Raw genomic sequence first — 25,917 nt, 5'->3', positions numbered from 1 at the left:
ATAAAAGGTAATACATCTTTTTTTAATTACAAAGCATAATGAGAAACCATTAACACTCAATTCCAGTATATCCAGAATTCTTCTAAACTATCTGGACCACAAACATTATTTGGATTCAGCCTAGACCAGTGTTGAACTGTAAAGAGGCCTGTGCCCTAAGAATATAATTACAACTATTTTTAAATTGTGAGTTGTTGCCTCTGGTTTAGTTTGACTTTCATTAAATGGCTTACATTTCTGACCTGCCAATTAACATTTCTGAGTTGCTGTACCTTTCTACTTGTATTTAGCACAGTTAGTAAATATTGCCAGCGATGAATTAGTTGAGAAAGACACTGAAACCACTGGATGTGCTCAGCAGCTCTTGTAACGAAACCCGGAGCTCGAGTTCATTACCTTCCTTTGGTACCAGGAGAAGCATAGGATAATAAAGATTTATGTTACAGATAAAACCTGAAAAGCCAGAAAATGGAGGGAGAGGCAGAGAGAACAAAAGGTTGGGTTCAAAAGGGCACAGAGGCTGAGTGACACAAGTTGCAAAGGTACTGATTACAGGCCGCTAAATCAGAAAGAGTATGGAGTAAAGAGAAATTGAGCAATAAAACTGAGAAGAAGAGAGAATAAAGTGCCAGACCTGTGAAATTCAAGGCTGGAAATGGCTGGTAATCTGAAACTGCTGAGCCTGGAATATCCAGTGTCAGGTGAGGAGCATCTGTTCACAAAAGTTAAATTCAGCTTTGTTGGAACAACGCAGAGATCAGAGTGGAAGTGGGATGAAGGTTTAAAGTGACAACTGAATTGCTATTCATTGATGCAGTTTTAATCATTGTTCATAGGGGGTGAGGGGGCAATCAAAACGTAGTTTCCCTCCGGGCACCAGCCAAGTGCCCAGTTGTTATTTATGATAATGGACTCTTTTGCAATAAGAGGACACAGTAACAAAGCTCAGCTCTGATACAGGTAGCACAGAATAATAATCAAGCTAGTGAATTCGGATTCAATTTCAGCTCTTTGAATAGTTCATAATGCCTTGGCCGAGACTTGTTAAAATTCTCCAAGTGAAGGCAGCTATAGTCCTGATTTTTAAATAACACAATGAATTCAACCCTGGGTAAATACCAAGCTGGTGTGTTAGTTTTCTCCCCCATGATTTCTCTCCTATCCTGACTTTTAATGTGGTTCACGGACTGCAACATCTCCTGACAAATTCCCGTCACGTTTATGCAGGCTTGCCACCATGCCCTGTTTTTAAGGGAGAGTGTGGGGCCTGGCTGTAACCTGATGCACAAGACACAGGCAGCTTCATTTGGAAGGAACAGTACAGCCTCAAACTAGTTTACTTCAGATTAAAGTTAGTCTCAAAGCCAGTTGCACTATTGTCGTGACAGAGAGAAATAGAACAGTGCGCACCTGGGCTCGTCTGTAGTACTGCTTTGTGATCGTCTGGTATCGTTCCTGTCCTGCAGTATCCCTGAGAAGATAATTCAAAAATAAATAGTGAAACTGTAATTGTCAGTCATTTTAAATTAATAGATCTGCATATTAATAGATCGTGAACACGGCGCAGCACATCACACAAACCAATCTTCCGTCCTTGGACTCACTTTACACCGCACACTGTCAGAGCAGTGCTGCCAGGATAATCAAGGACACGACCCACCCAGCCAACACACTTTTCGTCCCTCTTCCCTCTGGGAGAAGGCTCAGGAGCTTGAAGACTCGTACGGCCAGATTTGGGAACAGCTTCTTTCCAACTGTGATAAGACTGCTGAACGGATCCTGACCCAGATCTGGGCCATACCCTCCAAATATTCGGACCTGCATCTCAGATTTTTTGCACTACCTTACTTTCCATTTTTCTATTTTCTATTTATGATTTATAATTTAAATTTTTAATATTTACTATCGATTTGTAATCCAGGGAGTGGGAAGCGCTGAATCAAATATCGCTGTGATGATTGTATGTTCTAGTATCAATTGTTTGGCGACAATAAACTGTAAGTATCAATCCACAGTCAGCAACTCCCAATGTTCTCAACAGCACAATTTTTCCCATCACTAAGACATAAGTACTTTGAGACACAAAATGCTCTGTTGCAACCAATGGAATTATATCCCAGCTGCAATAATAGAAGTTTCTTCTTTTGGAGGAGAAACTTCTTCATTAAAAGCTAATCACCTTTGCCTTTAATAAAAGTGGCCAAGATATTTTCATCGCTTTCATCATTAAGATCTGCAAATATAAAACAATAAAAAGATTCCCAAGTGCCCTTTCTGTGGAGACTTTCACGCACCTGAATTGCTCTGTAATAAACCTCAGATGCAGGGCGAGTGTTTAACGTTTAAGTTGAATTTAAGTTGAATTAGAACCAAATATAGGCTGAGTCACCAGGGATAACACCAATGTCCTTGCAGTGAATGGTGCTATGTGATCTTGTGTTGACAGGGGTCTGAGTTAATATTTCAGCTCTGACAGAACGGCCGTTCCTCAGTACCGCACTCAGACATTGCATGCTCCAGGCTTTGTATGACATTTGAATCTGCCAATGCAGAGGTGAGAATGGCACTGTACCATACCGTATCAGTCGCGTGTGAGAATCAGAGACAACCCTGACTCTAACTTTTGTGGCTATTGTGTATCATGTGACTAACTTTTCCCTGTGTTGTAAATATATTGTTTTGTGTGGTATTAACCAGAACTGACTGCCTCGGTGAAGTAAGTACTCTTCCACTCCTCCCCCCCCCCACCCAAACCTTTCTCATATTGGCTCTATCTTGTCTTTCCTTCCAGTCCAGATGAAATATCGACTTGCCATTTCACACTATAGATGCTGACCAAGTCCCCCCACCTTCATTGTATGTTGCTCTATATTTCCAGCATCTGCAGCCTCTCATGTCTCCACACAGTGAAAATGTTGCCTTGGCTCTATATGTCTTCTTTACATAGTTCTAGAGTTGTAACAGGCCCACCACACCAACTGGTCCATGCTGAACATGGCACCCACCAAGCTAGCCCCATTTGCCCATGTTTGGCACATATCTCTCCAAACCTTTCTGTTCCATATACTTACTCAAAAGCCTTTTAAAGGGAGCTCAACCACTTTTTCTCTTGAGGCATCATATATACACCCCACTCTGCATGGAGAAGTTGCCCCTCATGTCCCTTTTAAAACTTTTAGCTCTCTCTTTGTATCTCAGCCTTCCCTGGGAAAAAAAGACTGAGTGCATTCAAACTATTTATGCCCCATTAACTTAAACATTTCTCAGTCTCCTATTTTCCAAGGATTAAAGTACAAGCCTGCCCAACCTCTCCCTATAACCTTTACCCTCTAGTCCTGCCATTACTCTCATCTGTCTTCTCTGCACGCTTTCAATAAATATTAATAAAATATTTTCAGAAAATATTTTGTGTGTGTATTAATCCTCCAGTATTTCAAGTACATTTATTATCAAAGAATGCATAAATTATATAACCTTCAGATTTGCTTGCTCACTGTTAGCCACAAAGCAAGAAGCCCAAAAGAACCCAATTTAATAAAAAAAGAATAAAAATAAATTAAAAGACCAAAAGTGCAAAAGAAAGAAAAAAATAAAAATCATGCGAACAATTGAAGTGAGCAACAGCATTCTAAACCATTGAGTCCTCAGATCCAAACCCTGGAGCAGCCCGGAGTAGGCCCAGAGCCTTGCATATCAATTCATCATATCAGCAGGCATAGAGCATAGCAGCTGGGGCAATCTTCATAGCCTCGTTGCCATGGTGCTGACTATTGCGGAGAACGAACAAGATCGGCTCTCGTCCCAACCGAGACCCTGTCTTCTCAGTCCACCTAGGCTGGCTTTTAAATTGACCAAACAGTGGAACAGTGAAAGGCTCCAGCGCCCTGGACAGAGGAGTGAAGGTCACCAAGAGCAACCAAAATCGACTATCTCCTCTGGTCTGGGCTGATATTTAAATTGTCTAAACAACATATTGCACCTCACACTAGGACCCAGGTACCACTGCATCGAAAGGCTCCAGATCTAGACCACACTGCCTAGCGACTCGCTTCGGGCCCAGATTTTGTTGTCCAGCCCGAAGCCACTCTCAAGCTCTTCAAGTCAACTCAGCACCCAGAGTGATCTAACCTCATACCCGGGCCAGTTGTACAGGCACTGAATCTTCTCTGCCAGGCCCCGATTTCTCCTTTCGGCACCCAGAGCAATCCAACCTTTTTTTTCCAGATTATGAGGACACTCAGTCCTCGTTTATTGTCATTTAGAAATGCATGCATTAAAAGATGATACAATGTTCCTCCGGTATGATATCACAGAAACACAAGACAGACCAAAACTAAAGCTGACAAAAACCACATAATTATAACATATAGTTACAACAGTGCAAAGCAATACCATAATTTGATAAGAGCAGACCATGGGCAGGGTAAAAAAAAGTCTCAAAGTCCCGATAGCCCCAACATCTCACGCAGACGGTAGAAGGAAGAAACTCTTCCTGCCATGAGCTTCCAGCACAGCAAGCTTGCCGATGCAGCATCCTGGAAGCAACCAACCACAGTCCGACTCTGAGTCTGTCCGAAAAATTTGAGCCTCCGACCAGTCCTCCAACACCGAGTGCCGAGCACCATCTCTGCCGAGCGCTTTGACCCCGGCCCTGACCGCCAAGCAACAGGCAAAGCCAAGGATTCAGGGCCTTCCCCTCCGGAGATTTTGGATCACACAGTAGTGGTGGCAGCGAAGCAGGCATTTCAGAAGTTCCACCAGATGTTCCTCCATGCTCTCACGTCTGCCTCCATCAAATCAGAATTGTGCATGGCCTCCTACTTGACAAATTACAGATATTCATCACCGGAGACGCCGCGAGCGCTGCCTTGCCAGCTACATGGGCAAGAGCCATCAACACATTCGCCCTACCAGCCATCGGGTATCCAGTCGCAATAGTGTGCGATTGGCCAAGGAACAAACTGGAAGCCACTGACATCAAGACCCAGAAGCTACTAAGAGTGCATGGAAGATTCCATCCAAAGTCCAACATTGATCAACTGTACAGCATCAAGCACTGAAATAAAGGAGGACGGGGACTTGGAGGTGTCAAGGACACAGTCCTGGAAGAAATACAAAACATCCATGAGTATGTCAGAAAGATTACCCCTAATGACGACCTGCTAGGAGAACACCTCAGACAGCAGCAGGGGATATGGAAATGGAAGTGGATGAAGCTGAGCCAGAGGACCAGAGGCCATGGCAGGACAAGCCACTGCACGAGATGTCCAAATAGAAAGGTAGTGGAAGGTTAAAGCCAGAATAATCCTGGTGGTTATAGAAGCACTTGGAGCTGTGACACCTGGACTGGGAGAGTGGCTCCGACAAATCTCAGGAACAACACCTGAGATCTTGGTCCAGAAGAGCACGCTACTAGGAACAGCAAAGGTACTGCGTCGAACCCTCAAGCAACTGACTTCGGCCACCAGTCTTCAGATTCAAATATAAACCGTGGATTAAATCTAAAATACGGCTCTGAATAATGGGTTGCTGAAACGCGTGAACCACAGTTAACTGGAAGGCCAGACAATGCTGATTAAATTAGCACACACAAAAAATGCTGGTGAACGCAGCAGGCCAGGCAGCATCTATAGGAAGAGGTACAGCTGACGTTTCGAGCCAAGACCCTTCGTCAGGACTAACTGAAAGAAAAGATGGTAAGAGATTTGAAAGTGGGAGGGGGAAGGGGAGATCCGAAATGATAGGAGAAGACAGGAGGAGGAGGGTTGGAGCTAAAAGCTGGAAAGTTGATTGGGAAAAGGGATACGAGGCTGGAGAAGGGAGAGGATCATGGGATGGGAGGCCTAGGGAGAAAGAAAGGGGGAGGGGAGCCCAGAGGATGGAGAGCTGGCAAAGAGTTATAGTGAGAGGGGCAGAGGGAGAAAAAAGAGAGAGAGAAAAAAAGGGGGGGGGGAAATAAATAAATAAGGGATGGAGTACGAAGGGGAGGAGGGGCATTAACGGAAGTTAGAGAAGTCAATGTTCATGCCATCAGGTTGGAGTCTACCCAGACAGAATATAAGGTGTTGTTCCTCCAACCTGAGTGTGGCTTCGTCTTGACAGTAGAGGAGGCTGTGGATAGACATATCAGAATGGGAATGGGACGTGGAACTAAAATGTGTGGCCACTGGGAGATCCTGCTTTCTCTGGCGGACAGAGCATAGGTGTTTAGCGAAACAGACTCTCAGCCTGCATTGGGTCTTGTCAATATATAGAAGGCCGCACCGGGAGCACCGCACACAGTATATCACCCCAGCCAACTCACAGGTGAAGTGTCGCCTCACCTGGAAGGACTGTCTGTCTTTTCCAGTCTCGTATCCCTTTCCAGCTCTTGGCTCCATCCCTCCCCCTCCTGTCTTCTCCTAGCATTTCGGATCTCCCCCTCCCCCTTCCACTTTCAAAACTCTTCCTATCTCTTCTTTCAGTGAGTCCTGACAAAGGATCTCGACCCAAAACGTCGACTGTACCTCTTCCTATAGATGCTGCCTGGCCTGCTGCGTTCACCAGCATTTTTTGTGTGTGTTGCTTGAATTTCCAGCATCTGCAGATTTCCTCATGTTTGCATTTTTAAATGCTGATTACACTCGGAATTTGGGTGTCACTTGATGTCTGTCATGTGGGTGTGAAGAGGGAAGTGTGACAGTGGTGAATACAAAGGAAGCATTGTAAATGTAGAATTGTCCTTTGATCTTTAGCCTGAATTGTCCTTTGATCTTTAGCTTGAATTATCCTTTGATCTTTAGCCTGAATTGTCCTTTGACCCTTAACATAAAATATCATATAGTGTTGGGTGAGGCAGACCTTCTATCACTGAAGGTGTTTCCATCTAGTGCCTATTGTATCTTATTTTGTCAAATAACAGACCGCTTCATATCTACCAGTACTTCTCTCTGGAGACTTTCTTCATGCGACACCAGTGCAAAAAGAGAGAAAAAAACTAGGGAGGTGGTGCTCATGGGTTCAATGTCCTAAATAGTCTATCCCTCATTCTCTTTCTTTCTTTCTTTTTAAATCTTTTTATTAATTTTTCAAAATTATAAACTCAATAACAAAGTTGGTACAAAGAGATTGGAAAAATGTTCATCAGCATATATAAAATGAATTTTAAGTGACATAGATATAAAAGACTTCCAAACTCATAATGAGATTAAACATTAAAAAAGAAATAAAAAGTAAAAAATATATAAACAAAAAAAGCCCGAAAAGAAAAAAAGAAACAAAAACCCCAAGGAAAAAAACAAAACAGGGCTAGACCAACAGCTTGTATCGGACACATTCAATAATGTCGTTAACTCCGCTCCTCTCATCATATAATTCAAGTTTAGAAAAAAAATTTTGGAAAGGTCAGATTACATCATATGAAAATGTTGCATAAAAGGTTTCCAAGTTTCTTCAAATTTAACTGAAGGGTCAAAAATATCACTTCTAGTTTTTTCTAAACTTACACTTAATATGGTTTGAGAAAACCATTGGAATGTAGTTGGAGGATTAGTTTCCTTCCAGTTCAACAAAATAGATCTTCTCGCCATTAAAGTAACAAAAGCTATCATTCGACAGGCTGAAGAAGACAAAGATCTATGTTCTACCATTGGCAATCCAAAGATTGCCGTAATAGGATGGGGTTTTAATTCGAAGCATAGAACTGCCTCATTCTCAAATTAGGGGCCCCTCAGTCAGGAGAACTATCCTTCTGCAGTCACAAATTGACTGAGAAGTGCCAAAGGCACTGTGTTTCTGGCACCCTGGAGCTGAAACAATAGCTGCTGCGAAGCTGTGAACACAGACATTGCAGGTGATTGTTGAACCCTCGGAAGGACACAGAAGCAAAATGAATTGGTGATGGGGTGAAAAGAAACTGTCGGAGGAATTCAGCAGGTTGAGCAGCATTCGGTGGGCGGGGCAATTGTTGACGTTTTGGGCATTAAGACTGACGATCTCTTCTGGGACAGTGCCATGCCTATTCTGTAGACATGCAGCAGGTTCCCCTGCTACTGGCTACCCTGTAACTCCTTTTGGATCTTGCAGCCTGGACAAACCTGCCTGTCCAGGTAGACCCATTGTCTCAGCTTGCTCCTGCCCCACTGAACTCGTTTCTGCATACCTCGACACTGCTTTATCCCCTCCTTGTTCAATCCCTTCCCACCTATGTTCGTGACACTTCTCACGCTCTGAATTTTTTCAATGATTTTAAGTTCCCTGGCCCCCACCGCTTTATATTCACCATAGATGTCCAGTCCCTATATACCTCCATCCCCCACCAGGAAGGTCCCAAAGCTCTCCGCTTCTTTTTGGATTCCAGACCTAACCAGCTCCCGTCTACCACCACTCTGCTCCATCTAGCGGAATCAGTCCTTACCCTTAATAATTTCTCCTTTGGCTCCTCCCACTTCCTCCAAACTAAAGGTGTAGCTATGGGCACCCGTATGGGTCCTAGCTATGCCTACTTTTTTGTTGGCTTTGTGGAACAATCCATGTTCCAAGTCTATACTGGTATCCGTCCCCCACTTTTCCTTCGCTACATCGAGGACTGCATTGGTGCTGCTTCCTGCACGCATGCTGAGCTCGTTGACTTCATTAACTTTGCCTCCAACTTTCACCCTGCCCTCAAATTTACCTGGTCCATTTCCGGCGCCTCCCTCCCCTTTCTTGACCTTTCTGTCTCTCTCTGGAGACAGCTTATCTACTGATGTCTACTGTAAGCCTACGGACTCTCACAGCTACCTGGACCTGTTCCTCTTCCCACACTATCTATTGCAAAACTGCCAACCCCTTCTCGCGATTCCTCCGTCTCCACCGCATCTGCTCTCAGGATGAGGCTTTGTATTCCAGGATGAAGGACATGTCTTCCTTTTTTAAAGAAAGTGGCTTCCCTTCCTCCACCATCAACTCTGCTCTCAAACGCAGCTCTCCCATTTCATGCACACCTACTCTCACCCCATCCTCCCGCCGCCCCACTAGGGATAAGGTTCCCCTTGTCCTCACCTACCACCCCACCAGCCTCCGGGTCAAACATATTATTCTCCGTAACTTCCGCCAACTCCAATATTATCCCACCACTAAACACATCTTTCCCTCCACCCCCCCGTTCTACTTTCCGCAGGGATCGCTCCCTACGCGCCTCCCTTGTCCATTCATCCCCCCATCCTTTCCCACCAATCTCCCTCCCGCCACTTATGCTTATAAGCAGAACAAGTGCTACACATGCCCTTACACTTTCTCCCTCACCACCATTCAGGGCCCCAGACAGTCCTTCCAGGTGAGGCGATACTTCACCTGTGAGTTGGCTGGGGTGATATACTGTGTCCGGTGCTCCCTATGCAGCCTTCTATATGTTGGTGAGACCCGAAACAGGCTGGGAGACCGTTTCGCTAAACACCTACGCTCTGTCCGCCAGAGAAAGCAGGATCTCCCAGCGGCCACACATTTCAATTCCACGTCCCATTCCCATTCTGATATGTCTATCCACGGCCTTCTCTATTGTCAAGATGAAGCCACACCCAGGATGGAGGAACAACACCTTATATTCCATCTGGGTAGCCTCCAACCTGATGGCATGAACATTGATTTCTCTAACTTCCGTTAATACCCCTCCTCCCCTTCTTACCCCATCCTTTATTGATTTATTTATTATTTTTTATTTTTCCCCTTTCTTTCTGTCTCTTTTTTCTCCCTCTGTCCCTCTCACTATATCTTCTGATGCTCCCCTCTCCTTTTCTTTCTCCCTAGGCCTCCCGTCCCACGATCCTCTCCCTTCTCCAGCCTTGTATATCCTTGACAATCAACTGTCCAGCTCTTAGCTCCATCCCTCCCCCTCCTGTCTTCTCCTATCATTTTGGTTCTGCCCTCCCCCTCCCACTTTCAAATCTCTTACTAGCTCTTCTTTCAGTTAGTCCTGACGAAGGGTCTTGGCCCGAAATGTCGACTGTACCTCTTCCTATAGATGCTGCCTGGCCTTCTGCATTCCATCAGCATTTTGTGTGTGTAACTCCAAAAAGACCTGTGTTTAAGTATATGAAATTTCAGGCCGGAGAGAGGAAAAGAAGTTGATATTTAGCTGATTTAAACGCTGAGCCAGATGTAAGAGATACAATGTGCTGGATGTCAGAAGGTCAGGCAGCATCTATGAATGGGAATAAAACAGTCAACGTTTCGGGCCAAGACCCTTCATCAAGCCTGGAAAGGAAGGGGGAAGAAATCAGAATAAGAAGGTGGGGGGAGGGGAAGAAGAAGTACAAGGTGGCAGGTGATAGATGAAATCCAGAGAGGGGGGGTTAGGATGAAATAAGGAGTTGGGAAGTTGATTGGTTAAAGGGCTGGAGAAAGGGGAATCTGACAAGAAGAGGACAGAAGACAATGCAGGAAAGGGAAGTGGGAGAAGCACCAGAGGGAGGTGATGGACAGGTAAGGTGATAAGGTGTGTGAGGGAAACAAGAAAGATGAATTGTGAAAGTGGGGCGGGGGGAGGGCGATTCGTGGAAGTTCGAGAAATCAACGTTCATGCCATCAAGTTGGAGGCTATCCAGACGGAATATAAAGTGTTGTTCTTCCAACCTACTGCAGCCTCATTTCGGCAGTAGAAGAGGCCATGGACTGAAATGTCGTAATCAGAATGGGGAGTAGAGTTGAAATGGGTGACCACCAGGAGATCCCACTGTTTCTGTTAGATGAAACAAAGGTGCTCGGGTAAGTGGTCTCCCAATCTATGACGTCGGGACTCCCCAATATACAGGAGGCCGCACCGAGAGCACTGGATACAGTAGATGACCCTAATAGACTCACATGTGACGTGTCGCCTTACCTGATAGGACTGCTTGAGGCCCTGAATGCTGGTGAGGGGGGAGCTGTGGTGGGAGGTATGGCACTTGTTCTGCTTGCAAGGATAAGTACCAGGAGGGAGATCAGTGGGGAGGGACGAGTGGACAAGGGAGTCACGTAGGGGAGGAGAGGGAAAGATGTGCTTGGTGGTGGGATTCCATTGGAGATGGCAGAATTTATGGAGAATTACAAACGTTTGTATATTCAGACATGAAGTCTTGTGGAGTGGTAGGGGAGTACAAGAGGAACCCTATCCCTGATGTGGCGGTGGAGGATGGGGTGAGGCCACATATGCAGGAAATAGAAGAGATGCAGATGAGGGCAGCCTTGATGGTGGAGGAAAGGAAACCCCTTTTTTTGAGGAAGGACATCTCAGTTTTTCTGGAATGAAAAGCCTCATCCTGACAGCAGATGCGGCGGAGACAGAGAAACTGAGAAAAGGGAATGCATTTTTACAAGTGACAGGGTGGGAAGAGGAATAGTTAACATAGCTGTGACAGTCACTTAGTTTCTTCTTCTTCTTTTAAATCTTTTTATTAAATAAGTATACAAAAAGGTAAGCCATATAGACACTAATACATTGTTAGAATATAATAAAATTACAGAAGATATTAATACAAAAAAAAATACTACAATGTAATTTAAGCATAACATACCAAGGTAACATAATAGTATACTAATTTTATATATATATCAATGGAGAAAAAGAAAAAAAACCCCAAAAAAAACCCCACCGTGCAACTAACTAAAGCAACGCAAAGCAATGGGCTAACTTGAAACCAAACAGAGTTAAACTTAAAATCACGTCCTCAATCCCGACCTCCATTAAAAACAGTGAAAAAAAACAAGAAGGGTATATATTACATTAAATGAAAATATTGAATAAAAGATCTCCAAGTCTGTTCAAATTTAAATGAGGAGTCATAAAGATTGCTTCTAATTTTCTCCAAATTCAAGCATAATATCGTCTGAGAAAACCAAAAAAAGGTAGTTGGAGCATTAAGCTCTTTCCAATGTTGTAAGATACATCTTTTCGCCATTAAAGTAAGAAATGCAATCATTCTACGGGCTGAAGGGGAGAGATTACTGGAAATTTTAGGTAGTCCAAAGGAGTTTCTAAAAAATAACAGTAGATCGAGTGTCTCCAGAGGTGGAGACATAGAGATCCAGAAAGAGAAGAGAGTGTCATAAATGGACCGAGTAAATTTGTGGCAGGTTGATGGAATTGACGAGCTCAGTTTGGGTGCAGGAAACAGCACCAATGCAGTTGTCAATTTAGTGTAGGAAGAGTTGGAGAGCAATGCTGGTTAGCTTTGGAACATGGATTGTTCCATGTAATCGAGGAAAAGACAGGCATAGCTGGGACCCATTGAGAGGCCATGGCTACACCTTGGGTTTGAAGAAAGTGGGTGGAGCCAAAGTTGAAATTGTTGAGGATGAGGACCAGTTCCGCCAGTCAGAAAAGAGTGGTGCTAGAGGGGATCTGTTGTCCAGAAAGGAGAGGGCTTTCTAGCCTTCCTTATGGGGGATAGAAGTGAATAGATACGGGACATCAATAGTGAAAATGAGACAATCGGGGGAAGGGAACATAAAGTCATTGAAAAGATTGAGAGTGGTGAAGTGTCATGGATGTAGGTAGGAAGGGACTGAACCAAGAGGGGTAAAATAGAGTCGAGGTGTGCAGACACGAGTGAGTTCAGTGGGGCAGGAAAACTTGCAGAAAATGCAACAAATGAAACTAAGTAGGACGTATACAAAGAGTATGACAGGTAACAAAACTAAATGGTCTGCACAGGAAAGGGAAAATGCTAAAAAGTAAAGTGTATACAAAAGCACTAATTTGTATGCTGTTGATGAAAGAGGATTTACAGTGTGAAAATTAGCAATAGACAAGCAATATGACTTATGCCAAAAGTAAATGGCAAGTTAATTAAAATGGATTTGGACGCTGGCTCAGCTGTTTCAGCCATTCCACAAAATGAGTTTGAAAAGCATTTCAAAAATACCAGACTGAAACCTGCAGAGATCCAATTAGGAACTTACATTGGAGAAAAGACAACGCCGGTGGGAATGACATTCATAACAGTGAAATACAACAACCAACAAGTTGCATTGAGCTCGAATGTGGTAAGAACAGAAGGACAAGCATTGTGGGGATGTGATTGGTTAAGACAACTACAAGGTGATTGGAAATCCATTCTTCATTTGCATACCACATTCCCGGCAATGAAGCCATTTGAAAATGAATTAAGAAAGTTGCTGTAGGATGCCACAACTGTCTCCATGTTGAAAACCAAAAACTATTGCCAAACAGAGGACAAATAGCTGTTGTGTCTTGGGCTAAGGATGGATCATGGAAGGTGAAAGTGACAAGAGGAGTGGTCTGTCTACAACAGTTTTTATAGCCAACATATCTGAGAAAGCTTCTGATATGTTAATCAGGAAGTTGCTTGCAAGATGTGGCTGGTTTTCAGCTGGAAGAGAGTTCAAGGAGCTTCAAGAAAGTTATAAGCATTTGGCTTTTGTGAGTATAAAGAACCAGAATCTGCAAAAAGCTGTTTGTAAAACTAGATGCAAAGACCAAAGCCAGGCTGGATGAATGGAAGGCCAAATGGGATGAGAAAACCAAGAGGAGAGATCAGATCGTAAAAGGAGCAATAGAAGCATTAATGGGAGAATAACTTCAGTGAATTAAATGATCCTTCCCAAGATCAAGGTGCATAAACTAGAAGAAGAAAATGGAGGGAAGAGATGGCGAGAAAGAACATGAGCAATGAAGAGAATGGTGTGAAAAAGAGAAGGAATGTGAGAAAGAAAAAGGGGATCAAAGTAGATCCAGAAAGAGAAAAAAAGGATAAAGATGCCCAGAGCTGGCAGAACCACTTCCCGGAGTCTCAGACTCTGTGTCTAAAACCACCTTTGGAAGAGACCCCAGAACCTGAGATTGTTTCACAGCCACAAGTTTCATTTGCCAAGTGGAGTGATTCCCCTTGTCAGGAAAGATGTTATCCCACAAGAGTAACAAATCCTCCACAATGATTAAATCTTTAGACCTGGATGGGGCAATTTAAAAAATTACTATGTTGTGGATGTCTATATATAGTGTTGCTGTATTATAACGCAGACGATGTATACAGTTGAGATGCATCCTATATTGAGTTGGAGTTTATAGCTAAGCAGGGAGGAGAATTGTGTATTTAATATTTCAATAATATTTGAGTGATCTTGTACATATATTGTTTGATTAAGCATTCTTGTTCATTTAAATAATTCATTATGGGTTATATGTAGAAATACGTTAATTGCATACGTCATCACGCTACCACGTGCTACTTGCGTGTCGCGCTTAAGCTATACTTGAACTACACCTGTATTTTCAGACTCCTGTTTCTTTCTTTGAATTAACTTAATGTTTTAAAGTAAGGTGTTGAGGCTGAGAGTGAAGGACAAACAGGTATTCAGCTCACTACTCTGTGAGGCTTTACTAGCCTCAGTGTTAAACTGACTGCAGCTGTGGCCCGCAGTCATTGGCACTCACTGTGGTACTAAACTGGCTCTGTGGCTGTGGCCTGCATCCATCCAGCTCCTGGACCGGCTGCAGCACCGAACTGGCTCCGTGGCTGCGGCCTGCAGCCATCGGGCTCCTGAACCGGCTCTGTGGCTGTGGACTCACTTTTGGAGACTCTGTGGTTCATGTTCTGTGTATTATTTGTTTACAGTTTTTTATTGTTTGCACGATTTATTTTTTTTGCACATTGGATGTTTGACGGTCTTTGTTGTGAGGGAGTTTTCATTGATTCTATTGCGTTTCTCTGTTGTGTGGCTGCCTACAAGAAGATGAGCCTCAAAGTATTAACACTTTGAACTTTGATCATATGGTTGTTCTCAATGTTCCACAGGCCATCAACAAACAGGACACCACCTCTTTTCGATGCCTCACTTCACAAATATCCATACGTTTGTTTTCCCTTCTGTCATCTCCTCTTTGACAACCATCAAATGCAGTAGGATTCTAAATGTGCACCTGCTATAGTTAGGAGGATTATGGAAGCGCTAACTCCCTTTATGTCCTTCAAGTCCCCAGACTACTTCAATTTACCATAATGAAGATGCACGTTTTCTTCACTGGTGCCATTAATTTTGGTCCCTTGTCTCTTTCAAATATTAATGACTTGAACTTTGAGCAACAAACCAGAACTACAGGTTTATCTGCTCATTACATCATGACCTTCACCCAATACTTACAGAAGGCTCTTTCAGATTATAGCTTTACTGTGGCACCTCTGAAGCATAGCCTCTCTTGTTTCAATTCTGTCATGAACCTAAGTAGGTGTGGCTTGGCACACTTTCATTTCTATCCATTCCCCACAGGCCCAATGCATAATGGCACAGGTACTGATGGTGGAAGCCCGTCCGATGAATACACCCATAAACTACTTTGCTTTTAGAATACCAAAGCATATTTTAAAGTCAATGGGTTCTTTCCTATTGTGAAGAGGTTTTGTTTTGATCCTTTTGTCCACAAAACAATCATTGTGGAGCTTCACATTGTCTGCATAAACAGCACGTGACGCAGTGATAAACAATGAAAAAGGTAAAGGTCAAGCAAACACAACCTACTTAATCTACTGCAATAGAATGACATGGTTGAAACACTAGTGGTGAGTTACTCTGGTTATTCACACAAAAGCAGGTGATTCCACTTCCTTTTCACTTAGTTCCTAGCTGATTAATTTAGAATCTTGTGAAAGATCACAAAACAAACAAAATTCCAAATAATATAGATACATATTTATGGAAGGATTCTTCCACCACTTTGATATAACTTCTCCATCATAAGCAAAAAGATTTCAACAGTTGCACAGTAATTCCACTATTCCTCTGCTTCTGGTCAAGATGGCACTGAGCTGTGACGTCCACTCAGCTTGTGCTTCAGACTTAGTTGTTTCATAGGTTGGCAAGAATGGCTTTTGGGGACAGTGCAGGGAGTTAGGGGTCAGATTATGGTTCAATGACAGGGATGAGGAGAGTTAGAGGTCAGCGGCAGTAAATGATGAGCCAGGGCCAGGAGCTAATATTTGGATTCCACATAGGAGTGATCCAGGGTCAAATGTCAGTGATCCCGTAGGTTGGATCGGCACGCACTGAGGAGACCAGAGATTTCGCAGGTCGATGAATCCTAGGTCAGAGGTCAAGGTCTATGTGAGCTGCTGGCCCTGCAAGTCACTGGGGTCGGAATTCTATGCAAGTCTGGAAGTTGAGGCCTGAAGATCAAAATCCCATGTTTGGTGAGTCCTGTGACCAATACCCAGAGCTCAGTGAGGTCCAGATGGCAAAGCCAAAGGTCGAAGTTTGGTGGTCAGTGAGTTCAGAGACGGAAGCCCGAGGTCGAAGCCCCTGGCTTGGCCTCTATGGACATCAGAGGCTCGTGGTCTGTGAGTCCAGGCCAGGCACTGGAGGTTGGATGTCTGCGAGTCTGATTTCAATTGGAATCCAGAGAGGTGGCCTACCCTGTGGTTGGAGGATTGGAGGTAGGTGTGTGTGTCTGTGTGTGTGTCTGTGTGTGTGTGTGTGTGTGTGTCTGTGTGTGTCTGTGTGTGTGTGTGTGTGTGTGTGTGTGTGTGTGTGTGTGTGTGTGTGTGTGTGTGTGTGTGTGTGTGTGTGTCTGTGTGTGTGTCTGTGTGTGTCTGTGTGTGTGTGTGTGTGTGTGTGTGTGTGTGTCTGTGTGTGTGTGTGTGTGTGTGTGTGTGTGTGTGTGTGTGTGTGTGTGTGTGTGTGTGTGTGTGTGTGTGTGTGTGTGTCTATGTGTCTGTGTGTGTGTGTGTGTGTGTGTCTATGTGTCTGTGTGTGTGTGTGTGTGTGTGTGTGTGTGTGTCTGTGTGTGTGCGTGTGTGTGTGTGTGTGTGTGTGTGTGTGTGTGTGTGTGTGTGTGTGTGTGTGTCTATGTGTCTGTGTGTGTGTGTGTGTGTGTCTATGTGTCTGTGTGTGTGTGTGTGTGTGTGTGTGTGTGTCTATGTGTCTGTGTGTGTGTGTGTGTGTCTGTGTGTCTGTGTGTGTGTGTGTGTGTGTGTGTGTGTGTGTCTGTGTGTGTGTGTGTGTGTGTGTGTGTGTGTGTGTGTGTGTGTGTGTGTGTGTGTGTGTGTGTGTGTGTGTGTGTGTGTGTCTATGTGTGTGTGTGTGTGTGTGTGTGTGTGTCTATGTGTCTGTGTGTGTGTGTGTGTGTGTGTGTGTGTGTGTCTATGTGTCTGTGTGTGTGTGTGTGTGTGTGTGTGTCTATGTGTCTGTGTGTGTGTGTGTGTGTGTGTGTGTGTGTGTCTATGTGTCTGTGTGTGTGTGTGTGCATGCGTGTGTGTGTGTGTGTGTGTGTGTGTGTGTCTGTGTGTGTGCGTGTGTGTGTGTGTGTGTGTGTGTGTGTGTGTGTGTGTGTGTGTGTGTGTGTGTGTGTGTGTGTGTGTGTGTCTATGTGTCTGTGTGTGTGTGTGTGCATGCGTGTGTGTGTGTGTGCGTGCGTGCGTGTGTGTGTGTGTGTGTGTGTGTGTGTGTGTGTGGAAAAGGCTTGCTGTTGTCATCTTGTTTTGTTGTAGTTGCCGCTTGCAATGGTCTGCTGACCATCATGGGCCTGCTATGTTGGCATTGGATTGTACAGTGACGCCCGGCATATCATTTAGTGTGTTGGTTGTTAATACATATGATGCATTTCACTGTATGTTTTGATTTACATGTGATAAATTAACCTGAATCTGAAGTATGCCTGCTATTTGGTTCAACCAGTATATATTTGTACTTAGCCTCATAAAATAGGTTTTCCCATTTCAACATCATCCTATATCCCTCAATGTTCTTTTCCTTTAACCATATCCTAATCTAATCTTAAATATCAAGATATATCTGTGTAAGGGGTCTTTCTTTTTGTTAAATTTAAAATGGCTTCTTTTGTTATGTTATACTGGGGAAGGCTGAGAAAGTCTCTAACTAGACATTTGCTTGGGTTAATACAGATAGCAGGGTGCTATCAGCCAATGGGTGGTCATGTATCGTTTTGTTTTCGGATGATAATGCTGTCCCATATGACTGGGGATGGGGTTTTGGCGGGGAGTCGGAGGAGAGACGGGGAGGACGGTGGACGGGATTTTTGACGGAGAGTCGGAGGAAAGACGGGGAGTCGGAGGAGAGATGGGGAGGACGGTGGACGGGGTTTTTGGCGGGGAGTCGGAGGAGAGACGGGGAAGATGGTGGACAGGTTTTGGCAGGGAGTCGGAGGAGAGACAGGGAGGACGGTGGATGGGGTTTTGGGGGGGAGTCGGAGGAGAGACGGGGAGGACGGTGGACGGGGTTTTGGGGGGGAGTCGGAGGAGAGACAGGGAGGATGTGGAAGGGGTTTTTGGCGGGGAGTCGGAGGAGAGACGGGGAGGACGGCGGACGTGTGGAAAGGCTCCAGTCGATCACTCCGGATGGTCCCGAGCCGTGAGTCGACAGGATTTGGGTGGTCATCCGGATTCGATTGAGCTCCAACAGTTGCGCACGAAGAACTTGGACTTTGATAAGTCTTGGCGCCTTTTTTTCATTACTTCCTTTTCTGTATCGAATTTATATTAATGTCATAGAATTAGTAATATCTATAAAGTGTACTTGTTAAAATTTACTGGGTGTGCTGGCTGATGATTGATGTTTGGGATTGATTCGGGCGGCAACCGACCCTGAGGGGAGTGTTGAGGCAGGTGCTGGTTGGGATTTCCCCTAGACATATACGAGCCAATATAACGGAACGTTACAAGTGAGGGCTACCGTCCTGGATTTGGATTTTCGGTAAAGCTGTAATAGTCGTCGCGTTAAGTGGTGCGATGATGAATTGAGATAAGATTGTAAGTTGGTGTGAATTGGAGGAGGTACCGGTGAATCATGCGTGTGTGGTAAGCGGGGTCGATTATTGCATTCCGGCAGATGTACTGGTGCGAGAGTTGAGTTTGATTAAAGGTATCGGGCAGGTAGAACTTGTAGCTAGAAGGTGTGGGAAGGAACTGGAGTCCAGCTGGATGTTGGTGCAGACGAGTGCCGACGTCATGACGTTGGAACTACTAGCGACAGTCCACGTCCAGGGGGAGGCGCAGCCGTGGGGTCTCTACACCTTCCCGGAGAATGAAAGTGAGGAGGTGCCGGAGGAGGAGCTAGATGAGGCCCCAGGGGAGGTGCCAGTAGCCAGGGGTGGAGGTGTGGAGTGGGAAGGCTTGGCCAGGCCCCATCCCCCAGTTAGGGCTGAGACCTCCGAGTTAGCAGCTGCCATTACCTCCCTGGCGAGGAGGGTTGAGGGGCCCCGTCCGAAGCTGAGAATTTTCTCGGGAGCTAGGCCCACCCCGGAAGGGGAGGATGACTATGAGACCTGGGTTGAGGATATATCCCAGTTGTTAGAGGTGTGACTAGTTTCGGATGAGGAAAAGAGACAGCGATTGGTGGAAAGCTTAAGGGGTGGGGCGGCCCGTGTGGTCCGCGAGTTGAGAGTGGAACACCCTTCGGCTTCCCTGTCGGAGTGTTTGGACGCTTTGGAGGAAGTGTTTGGACTGTCAGGAGATCCCTGGCAACATTTAGCGGAGTTTCAACAAGTGGGGCAGAGAAGAGGGGAAAAGCTCTCAGAATACATCTTCCGGCTGGAAGGGAAGCTTACGGGGCTGCGGCGCCGAGGGGTAGTGAGGGCGGACGAAGTGGCGAAGTTGAGGATGAGCAGGATATGTAGTGGTTCCCAGGAGGATGACAGGGTGGCTTGGAGTATCCGGCAGTCATATAAGTGGAGCCCCCCTCCATCATTCGGGCAGCTGATTAGAGAGATACGGGCAAAGGAGAGTGCTTCGGGCCGACCAGGGGGCTCGGACCCCCGGGGACGGTCTTCAGCGGTTCAGGAGGTGGTAGCCGGGGTGAGATCAGAGAAATCCAAGGGGTCCCCGGGGGGGCGTATCGGGAGGAGAGAGGCGGCGGGTAGCGTGTGCTATAACTGTGGGAGAGAGAGGCATTTCCGGCGGAAGTGTGAGTGGCCGGGGGTGTGCTACAGCTGTGAGGAAGTGGGTCACTTGCGGAGGGATTGTGAGAGACGAGATGCTCCGATGGGGGAGGGCCACCGGGCCACCAAGAAGGGAGAGGTGTCGGGAAACTTAGGAGAGGCTCAGTGAGGGAACGGACTGGAGTCTTGGGAGGAACACGTTCCCAGAAAACAGCTATGGAACCGCAGAAAGTACAAGCTCAAATTCTGGATGGACTGGTGGGACCCCGTTCCAGCGTGTCCCTACGGATAGAGGGAATCTTTGCGAAAGCCATCCTTGACACCGGGTCGCAGGTTACCTTACTGTACCAGTCGTTCTACAACAAATATCTGAAGCATTTGCCAGTAACTCCGTTTAATGCACTGGAGATTTGGGGCATAAGTGATGGTGATTACCCGTACGATGGGTACTCGTCAGTGAGACTGGAATTTTCGGAGGGAGATGTGGAAGTGTCAGAAGCCTTTGAGACGCTGGTGTTGGTCTGTCCGGACCCGGTGGAAACCAGTGGTGCTGCCCTGCTAGTGGGGACTAACTCCCCTCTGGTGCGACGGCTCTTGGGAGCCTGTAAGAAGAAGGCGGGGGAGAACTTTCTGGAGACCCTCTCGGTACACCCAGTGTTCCAAGCGGTGTACGAAGGAGTGGGTGACCCCCAGGGGCTGGATCCTGAGTGCAAACGAGGGACGGTGTGGTGCACTCAGGCGAGGCCTAAGGTGATACGGCCAGGGGAGGCGGCATTAGTGATGGGGACCCCCAGATTCCCCTGAGTACCGGCGGGTGAGGCCCTGCTAGTAGACGCCCCCGACGACCTGGAAGGGGAGTCCCGGTTCCCGGCTGGGGCGCTGGTGAGACCTGAATTGCAGAGGCCCTCAGCTGTACAGGCACAGCGGATAGGGGTGATTGTAAGGAACATAACGGAGCGGGAGATCACTTTTAAGCGCAGGATGCCCCTCGCGCACTTGTTCCCGGTGACGGTTATGTCCAGCGCCCCCATGAAGCCCACTGGAGGAAAACTATTGGAGAACAGGGGGTGGCTGACCAAGGAGGCCTTTAGTTTTGAAGACTCCCCTGTACCGCTGGAGTATAAGAGCAGGCTAGTGGAGAAGATGCTGAAGTTAGGGGATGTCTTTTCTCAGGACGAGTTTGATGTAGGGTGTTCCAACAGCACTCGGCACACCATTCGGGTGACAAATGACACCCTGTTTAGGGAGAGGTCGCGGCGGTTGGCCCCAGCAGATGTGGAAGATGTGCGGCAGTTGAAGGATGCAGGGATTATCGCGGAGTCCCGAAGCCCCTGTGCGTCCCCCATAATGGTGGCAAGGAAGAAAAATGGGAAGGTACGCATGTGCGTGGACTATAGGACCCTGAACCGCCGCACGGTTCCCGACCAATATACGGTCCCGAGGATGGAAGATGCATTGGCCTGTTTGAGTGGTGCCCAGTGGTTTAGCGTATTAGATTTGCGGAGTGGGTATTACCAGATTCCAATGAGTGAGACTGATAAGGAGAAGACAGCCTTTATCTGCCCCCTGGAATTTTTCCAGTTCGAACGAATGCCCTAAGGCATCTCGGGGGCCCCAGTCACCTTCCAGCGGCTCATGGAGCGGACAGTGGGGGACATGAACCTGCTGGAGGTATTGGTGTACCTGGACGACCTGATAGTGTTTGGATCTACGTTGGAGGAACATGAGGAGCGGCTGCTGAAGGTGCTGAGTCGGTTGAAGGAGGAAGGATTAAAACTTTCCCTGGATAAATGTCAGTTCTGTAAGACGTCGGTCAGTTATGTCGGGCACATAATCTCGCGAAATGGAGTGGCCACTGATCCGGGTAAGATAGCCGCAGTAACCACCTGGCCGAGACCTCAGAAGGTGAGCGCCTTACGCTCGTTTTTAGGGTTTTGCGGATATTACCGGCGATTCGTGAAAGGATATGCAAAAATGAGTCACCCTTTGAACCAGCTGTTGTGTGGTTATCCACCTGTGGGGAGGAAGAGGAAGGGAGACCGAGGGCCGGAGGTAGGAGGATACTTGAACCCGGGGGAGCCTTTTGGATTGAGGTGGGATACTCAATGTGAGGAGGTGTTCCAATCTCTAAAAAGGGCACTGACGCACGCCCTGGTGTTGGCTTTTGCTGATCCCCGGAAGCCGTATGTTCTACACACTGATGCCAGTCACGAGGGTCTGGGGGCTGTCCTGTACCAGGAACAGGACAACGGATTGAGGCCGGTAGCGTTTGTCAGCCAGTGCTTGTCGCCATCTGAGAGAAACTATCCCACTCACAAGCTGGAGTTCTTGGCTTTGAAATGGGCGGTGGCGGACAAGTTGAGCGATGATCTATACGGGGCCAAGTTTGAGGTGAAAACTGACAACAACCCCCTCACTTATATCCTGACCTCTGCAAAATCTGGACACTACTGGGCACCGGTGGTTGGTGGCCTTGTCTGTCTATGAGTTCAGCCTGAAGTACTGGCCGGGGAGTCGGAACATCGATGTAGGTGCTTTATCTCGTTGGGCGCATGACGAGTCGGGCATGGCCGAGGAGTGGAAGAGTGTCCCCGCCCAGGGAGTAAAGGCCATGTGTCAAGTTGGGAGCAACGGGGAAGTAGGAGCACAGATGGGAACGGATCGGGCAGTAGATCAACTGGGGGCTGAAGGTGACGCGCTGCCCACTGTTTACTGTAATGTGACTGCTCTGAGGAACAGGCAGCTGCCGGAGTTGAGCCCCCAGGAAGTGGAGGCGGCTCAGCGTGATGACCCGAGCATTGGCACTATCTGGTACGCGGTTAGCCAGGAGGATATGGGGCAGGTGGAGAAGGCGAAGCATGCCTCCGTTCCCCTACTACTGAAGAAGTGGCCCCGGTTGAAGCTGAAGAACCACGTCCTGTACCGGGTCACATCGCCCCCGGACCACCCCCGGCGCTGGCAGCTGGTCATGCCTGAGAAGTATCGGAAGACTGTGCTCCAGGCTCTACATGATGATTCCTGGCACTTAGGGGTAGAGAAGACCTATGGATTACTCAAGGACTGGTCTTACTGGCCCTGGATGAGGGGGGAGGTTGAAGAATACTGTAAGACCTGTAGCCGTTGTGTCAGGAGGAAGACCCTGCCGGCGCAGGCGGCCCCGTTATCCCACTTGCAGAGTGCGGGACCCCTGGACCTGGTGTGTATGGATTTCCTGTCTATTGAGCCAGACACCAGCAACACCGCGAATGTCTTGGTCCTCACGGATCACTACACTAAATATGCGCAGGCCTTTCCCAATAAGGACCAGAAAGCGACTACAGTGGCGAAGGTGTTATGGGAGAAGTACTTTGTTCATTATGGCCTTCCCTGGTGGATCCACAGTGATCAGGGACGGGACTTTGAGAGCAGGCTTATCCATGAATTACTGGGTATGCTTGGGGTTGAGAAATCCAGAACCACCCCTTATCACCCACAGGGTGATCCTCAGCCCGAGAGGTTTAACCGGACCCTGTTGGACATGCTCGGGACCCTGGAGATCGGTCAGAAGTGTAAGTGGAGTCAGCACATCGCCCATTTGGTTCACTGTTACAATTGTACTCGCAATGATGCTACGGGGTACTCGCCGTATTATCTGATGTTCGGACGGGAAGTGAGGTTGCCCATTGATCTGTGTTTTGGGACTGGAGCGGGTGAAATACCTTCGAAGTCCTATCTGAAGTATGTGTCTGATATGAGGAGAGAGTTGAAAAGGGCGTACAAGTTGGCTGAGGCGGCAGCCACCAAGCAGAACCAGCGGAATAAGAAGAGGTATGATCCGAAAGTAAAGTTCGTCCAGCTATTGCCGGGAGACCAGGTCCTTATCTGGAATTTAGGACTACCTGGTAAGCACAAGTTGGCGGATCGCTGGGTGGCCACCCCGTATGTGGTAGAGAGTCAGATGCCGAATCTCCCTGTTTACCGGGTGAGACCAGAGGATGGGAAGGGGCCTGTCAAGGTACTCCATCGGAACCACCTGTTGCCCCTGGGTCGAGAGGTGCAGGTAGACTCAGAGCCCGAATGGGAGTTTACGCCTAGTACGAGGACTCTGCGAGGGCGTGGGGCGAGGGAAGAGCCCGCTGCGAAAGAGACGGGGCCGGTCTCCACCCCGGAAAGGGATACGTCACCGGAAGATGATGATTCGGACATGTGGTACCCGTTTCCGTTCGCTGATTCCCTGGTGCCAGGAGACGAGACTCCTGGCCCTTCCCTCACTGAGTTAGGGGAAGCGAGGGATGGTGTTGCAGAGCCGCCTGTATTACAGCCAGGATTGGGGGAGGAGCGGGTGGAGGCAGAACCTGAGGCAGAGGGCTCACAGGGGCTGAGGGGTCCTGGTGAGGGGGAGGGTCTGACAGATAGGCCCGGGGGCTCACCTGGGGTGTCTGAACAGGGAGAGTCAGCAGAGGAAGTACAGAGGCCTCAGAGGAGTAGGCACCCTCCGGAGAGGTTGACTTATACAGCGCCGGGAGAACAGGGTGTGATCTCTACAGCCCTGGAAAGTTATGTCACTGCTTTATGTACCTGGGTTGGGTTTTGTGTTTTACAAGGGGCACTGGTGAACTCTGTTAACATCATGAGGGCATGACTTTTATTGGTGGGGGGCAGAGTGTACGGGGTCTTTCTTTTTGTTAAATTTAAAATGGCTTCTTTGTTATGTTATACTGGGGAATGCTGAGAAAGTCTCTAACTAGACAGTGTGACGAGAATACACATAGATTAAGATGTTAGCTGTCCTGTGCTGGCACCAGTGGGATCAGCAGTTGGTCTGCCACCTGTCTTCAGGAGAGAGAGAGATAAGGAAAACAATGGAGCAGCATTTGGAGATGTTAATGACGGGAGAGTTTAACGGAAGGAGAGCTGTCAAGATCGGCTCCCCCTTTGAATCCTAAACTGTTTGAAGTGATGGACAGGCGATACCCCTGCAGGGGGATAAAAAGGGACAGGTTCGCTAAGGCAGCACACACACGACACCCCGAGGTAACGAGACCCTGGAAGCGGTGCGTCTCCCACAAGTCGGTGGGAAGTTTTGACGGCTGGTCGCGGGACAAGCCATAGACGCACAGGGTGGAAAGGCACGATCGGCGGGAACCTGGTGTGTGTCCACCCTTGCCTGGGTGCCACGTTCACCGCAGAGAAACGATCGTATCTGGAAACAGAGGGGTCACGGTCGGTGACCTCAGATGACATCACAAAGGACTCGCCCGAAAGCTGACTGCGAAGGATGTCGAAGGTCTGTGTGGAAGCTGTTTGAATATTCATTCGTTTTGCTCTCTCTCTCCTTCCCCCCACTGTCCATCTCCCACGGCAGCAATTACTGCGAACTGAACTGAACTAAATTGAACTGAACTTTGCGTCTCTTTGAAACTGGTCATTTACCCCTAGACAACGATAGAGCTTGATTGATCCTGTTATCTTAATTCTGTGTACATAAGTGTTTATCATTGCTGAACTGTTGCATTTATTATCCTTTTGATTAGAGTACTGTGTTGCTTGTTTCTTTAATAAAACTTTCTTAGTTCTAGTAATCCAGACTCCAACTGAGTGATCCATTTCTGCTGGTTTGGCAACCCAGTTACGGGGTACGTAACAACAGTTGCTTGGGTTATTAGAGATAGCTGGGTGCTATTAACCAATGGATGGTCATGTATCGTTTTGTTTTCGAATACAATGCTGTATCATATGACTGGGACGGGGTTTTTGGCGGGGACTTGGAGGAGAGACGAGGAGGACGGTGGACGTGCGGGCGTTTTGGCGGGGAGTCGGAGGAGAGACGGAGAGGACAGCGGACGTGCGGGGGTTTTTGGTGGGGAGTCGGAGGAGAGACGGGGTTTTTGGCAGGGAGTCGGAGGAGAGACGGGGAGGACGGTGGACGGGGTTTTTGGCGGGTAGTCGGAGGAGAGACGGGGAGGACGGCGGATGTGCGGAAAGGCTCCGGTCAATCACTTCGGGTGGTCCCGAGCTGTGAGTCGACAGGATTTGGGTGGTCATCAGGAATCGATTGAGCTCCAACGGTAGCGCGCGAAGAACTTGGACTTTGA

The 25,917-nt window shown here is 47.3% G+C and overlaps 1 protein-coding gene across 1 annotated transcript in view; it reads right to left on the bottom strand.

Moving 5' to 3' along the window:
- The window catches only part of rab15 (RAB15, member RAS oncogene family), a 244,735-nt gene that overhangs the window by 4,384 nt on the left and 214,434 nt on the right, over nt 1–25,917 (bottom strand). Inside the window, exon 3 of the mRNA XM_063051754.1 lies at nt 1,411–1,471. Within this exon, the coding sequence (XP_062907824.1) occupies nt 1,411–1,471 (61 nt within the window). The remainder of the gene's footprint in view (nt 1–1,410; nt 1,472–25,917) is intronic.

The sequence above is a fragment of the Mobula hypostoma genome, chromosome 1 (genome assembly GCF_963921235.1).
Source record: "Mobula hypostoma chromosome 1, sMobHyp1.1, whole genome shotgun sequence".
In the NCBI taxonomy this organism is placed as follows: domain Eukaryota; kingdom Metazoa; phylum Chordata; class Chondrichthyes; order Myliobatiformes; family Myliobatidae; genus Mobula; species Mobula hypostoma.
This window is presented reverse-complemented; position numbering and strand designations above follow the sequence as displayed.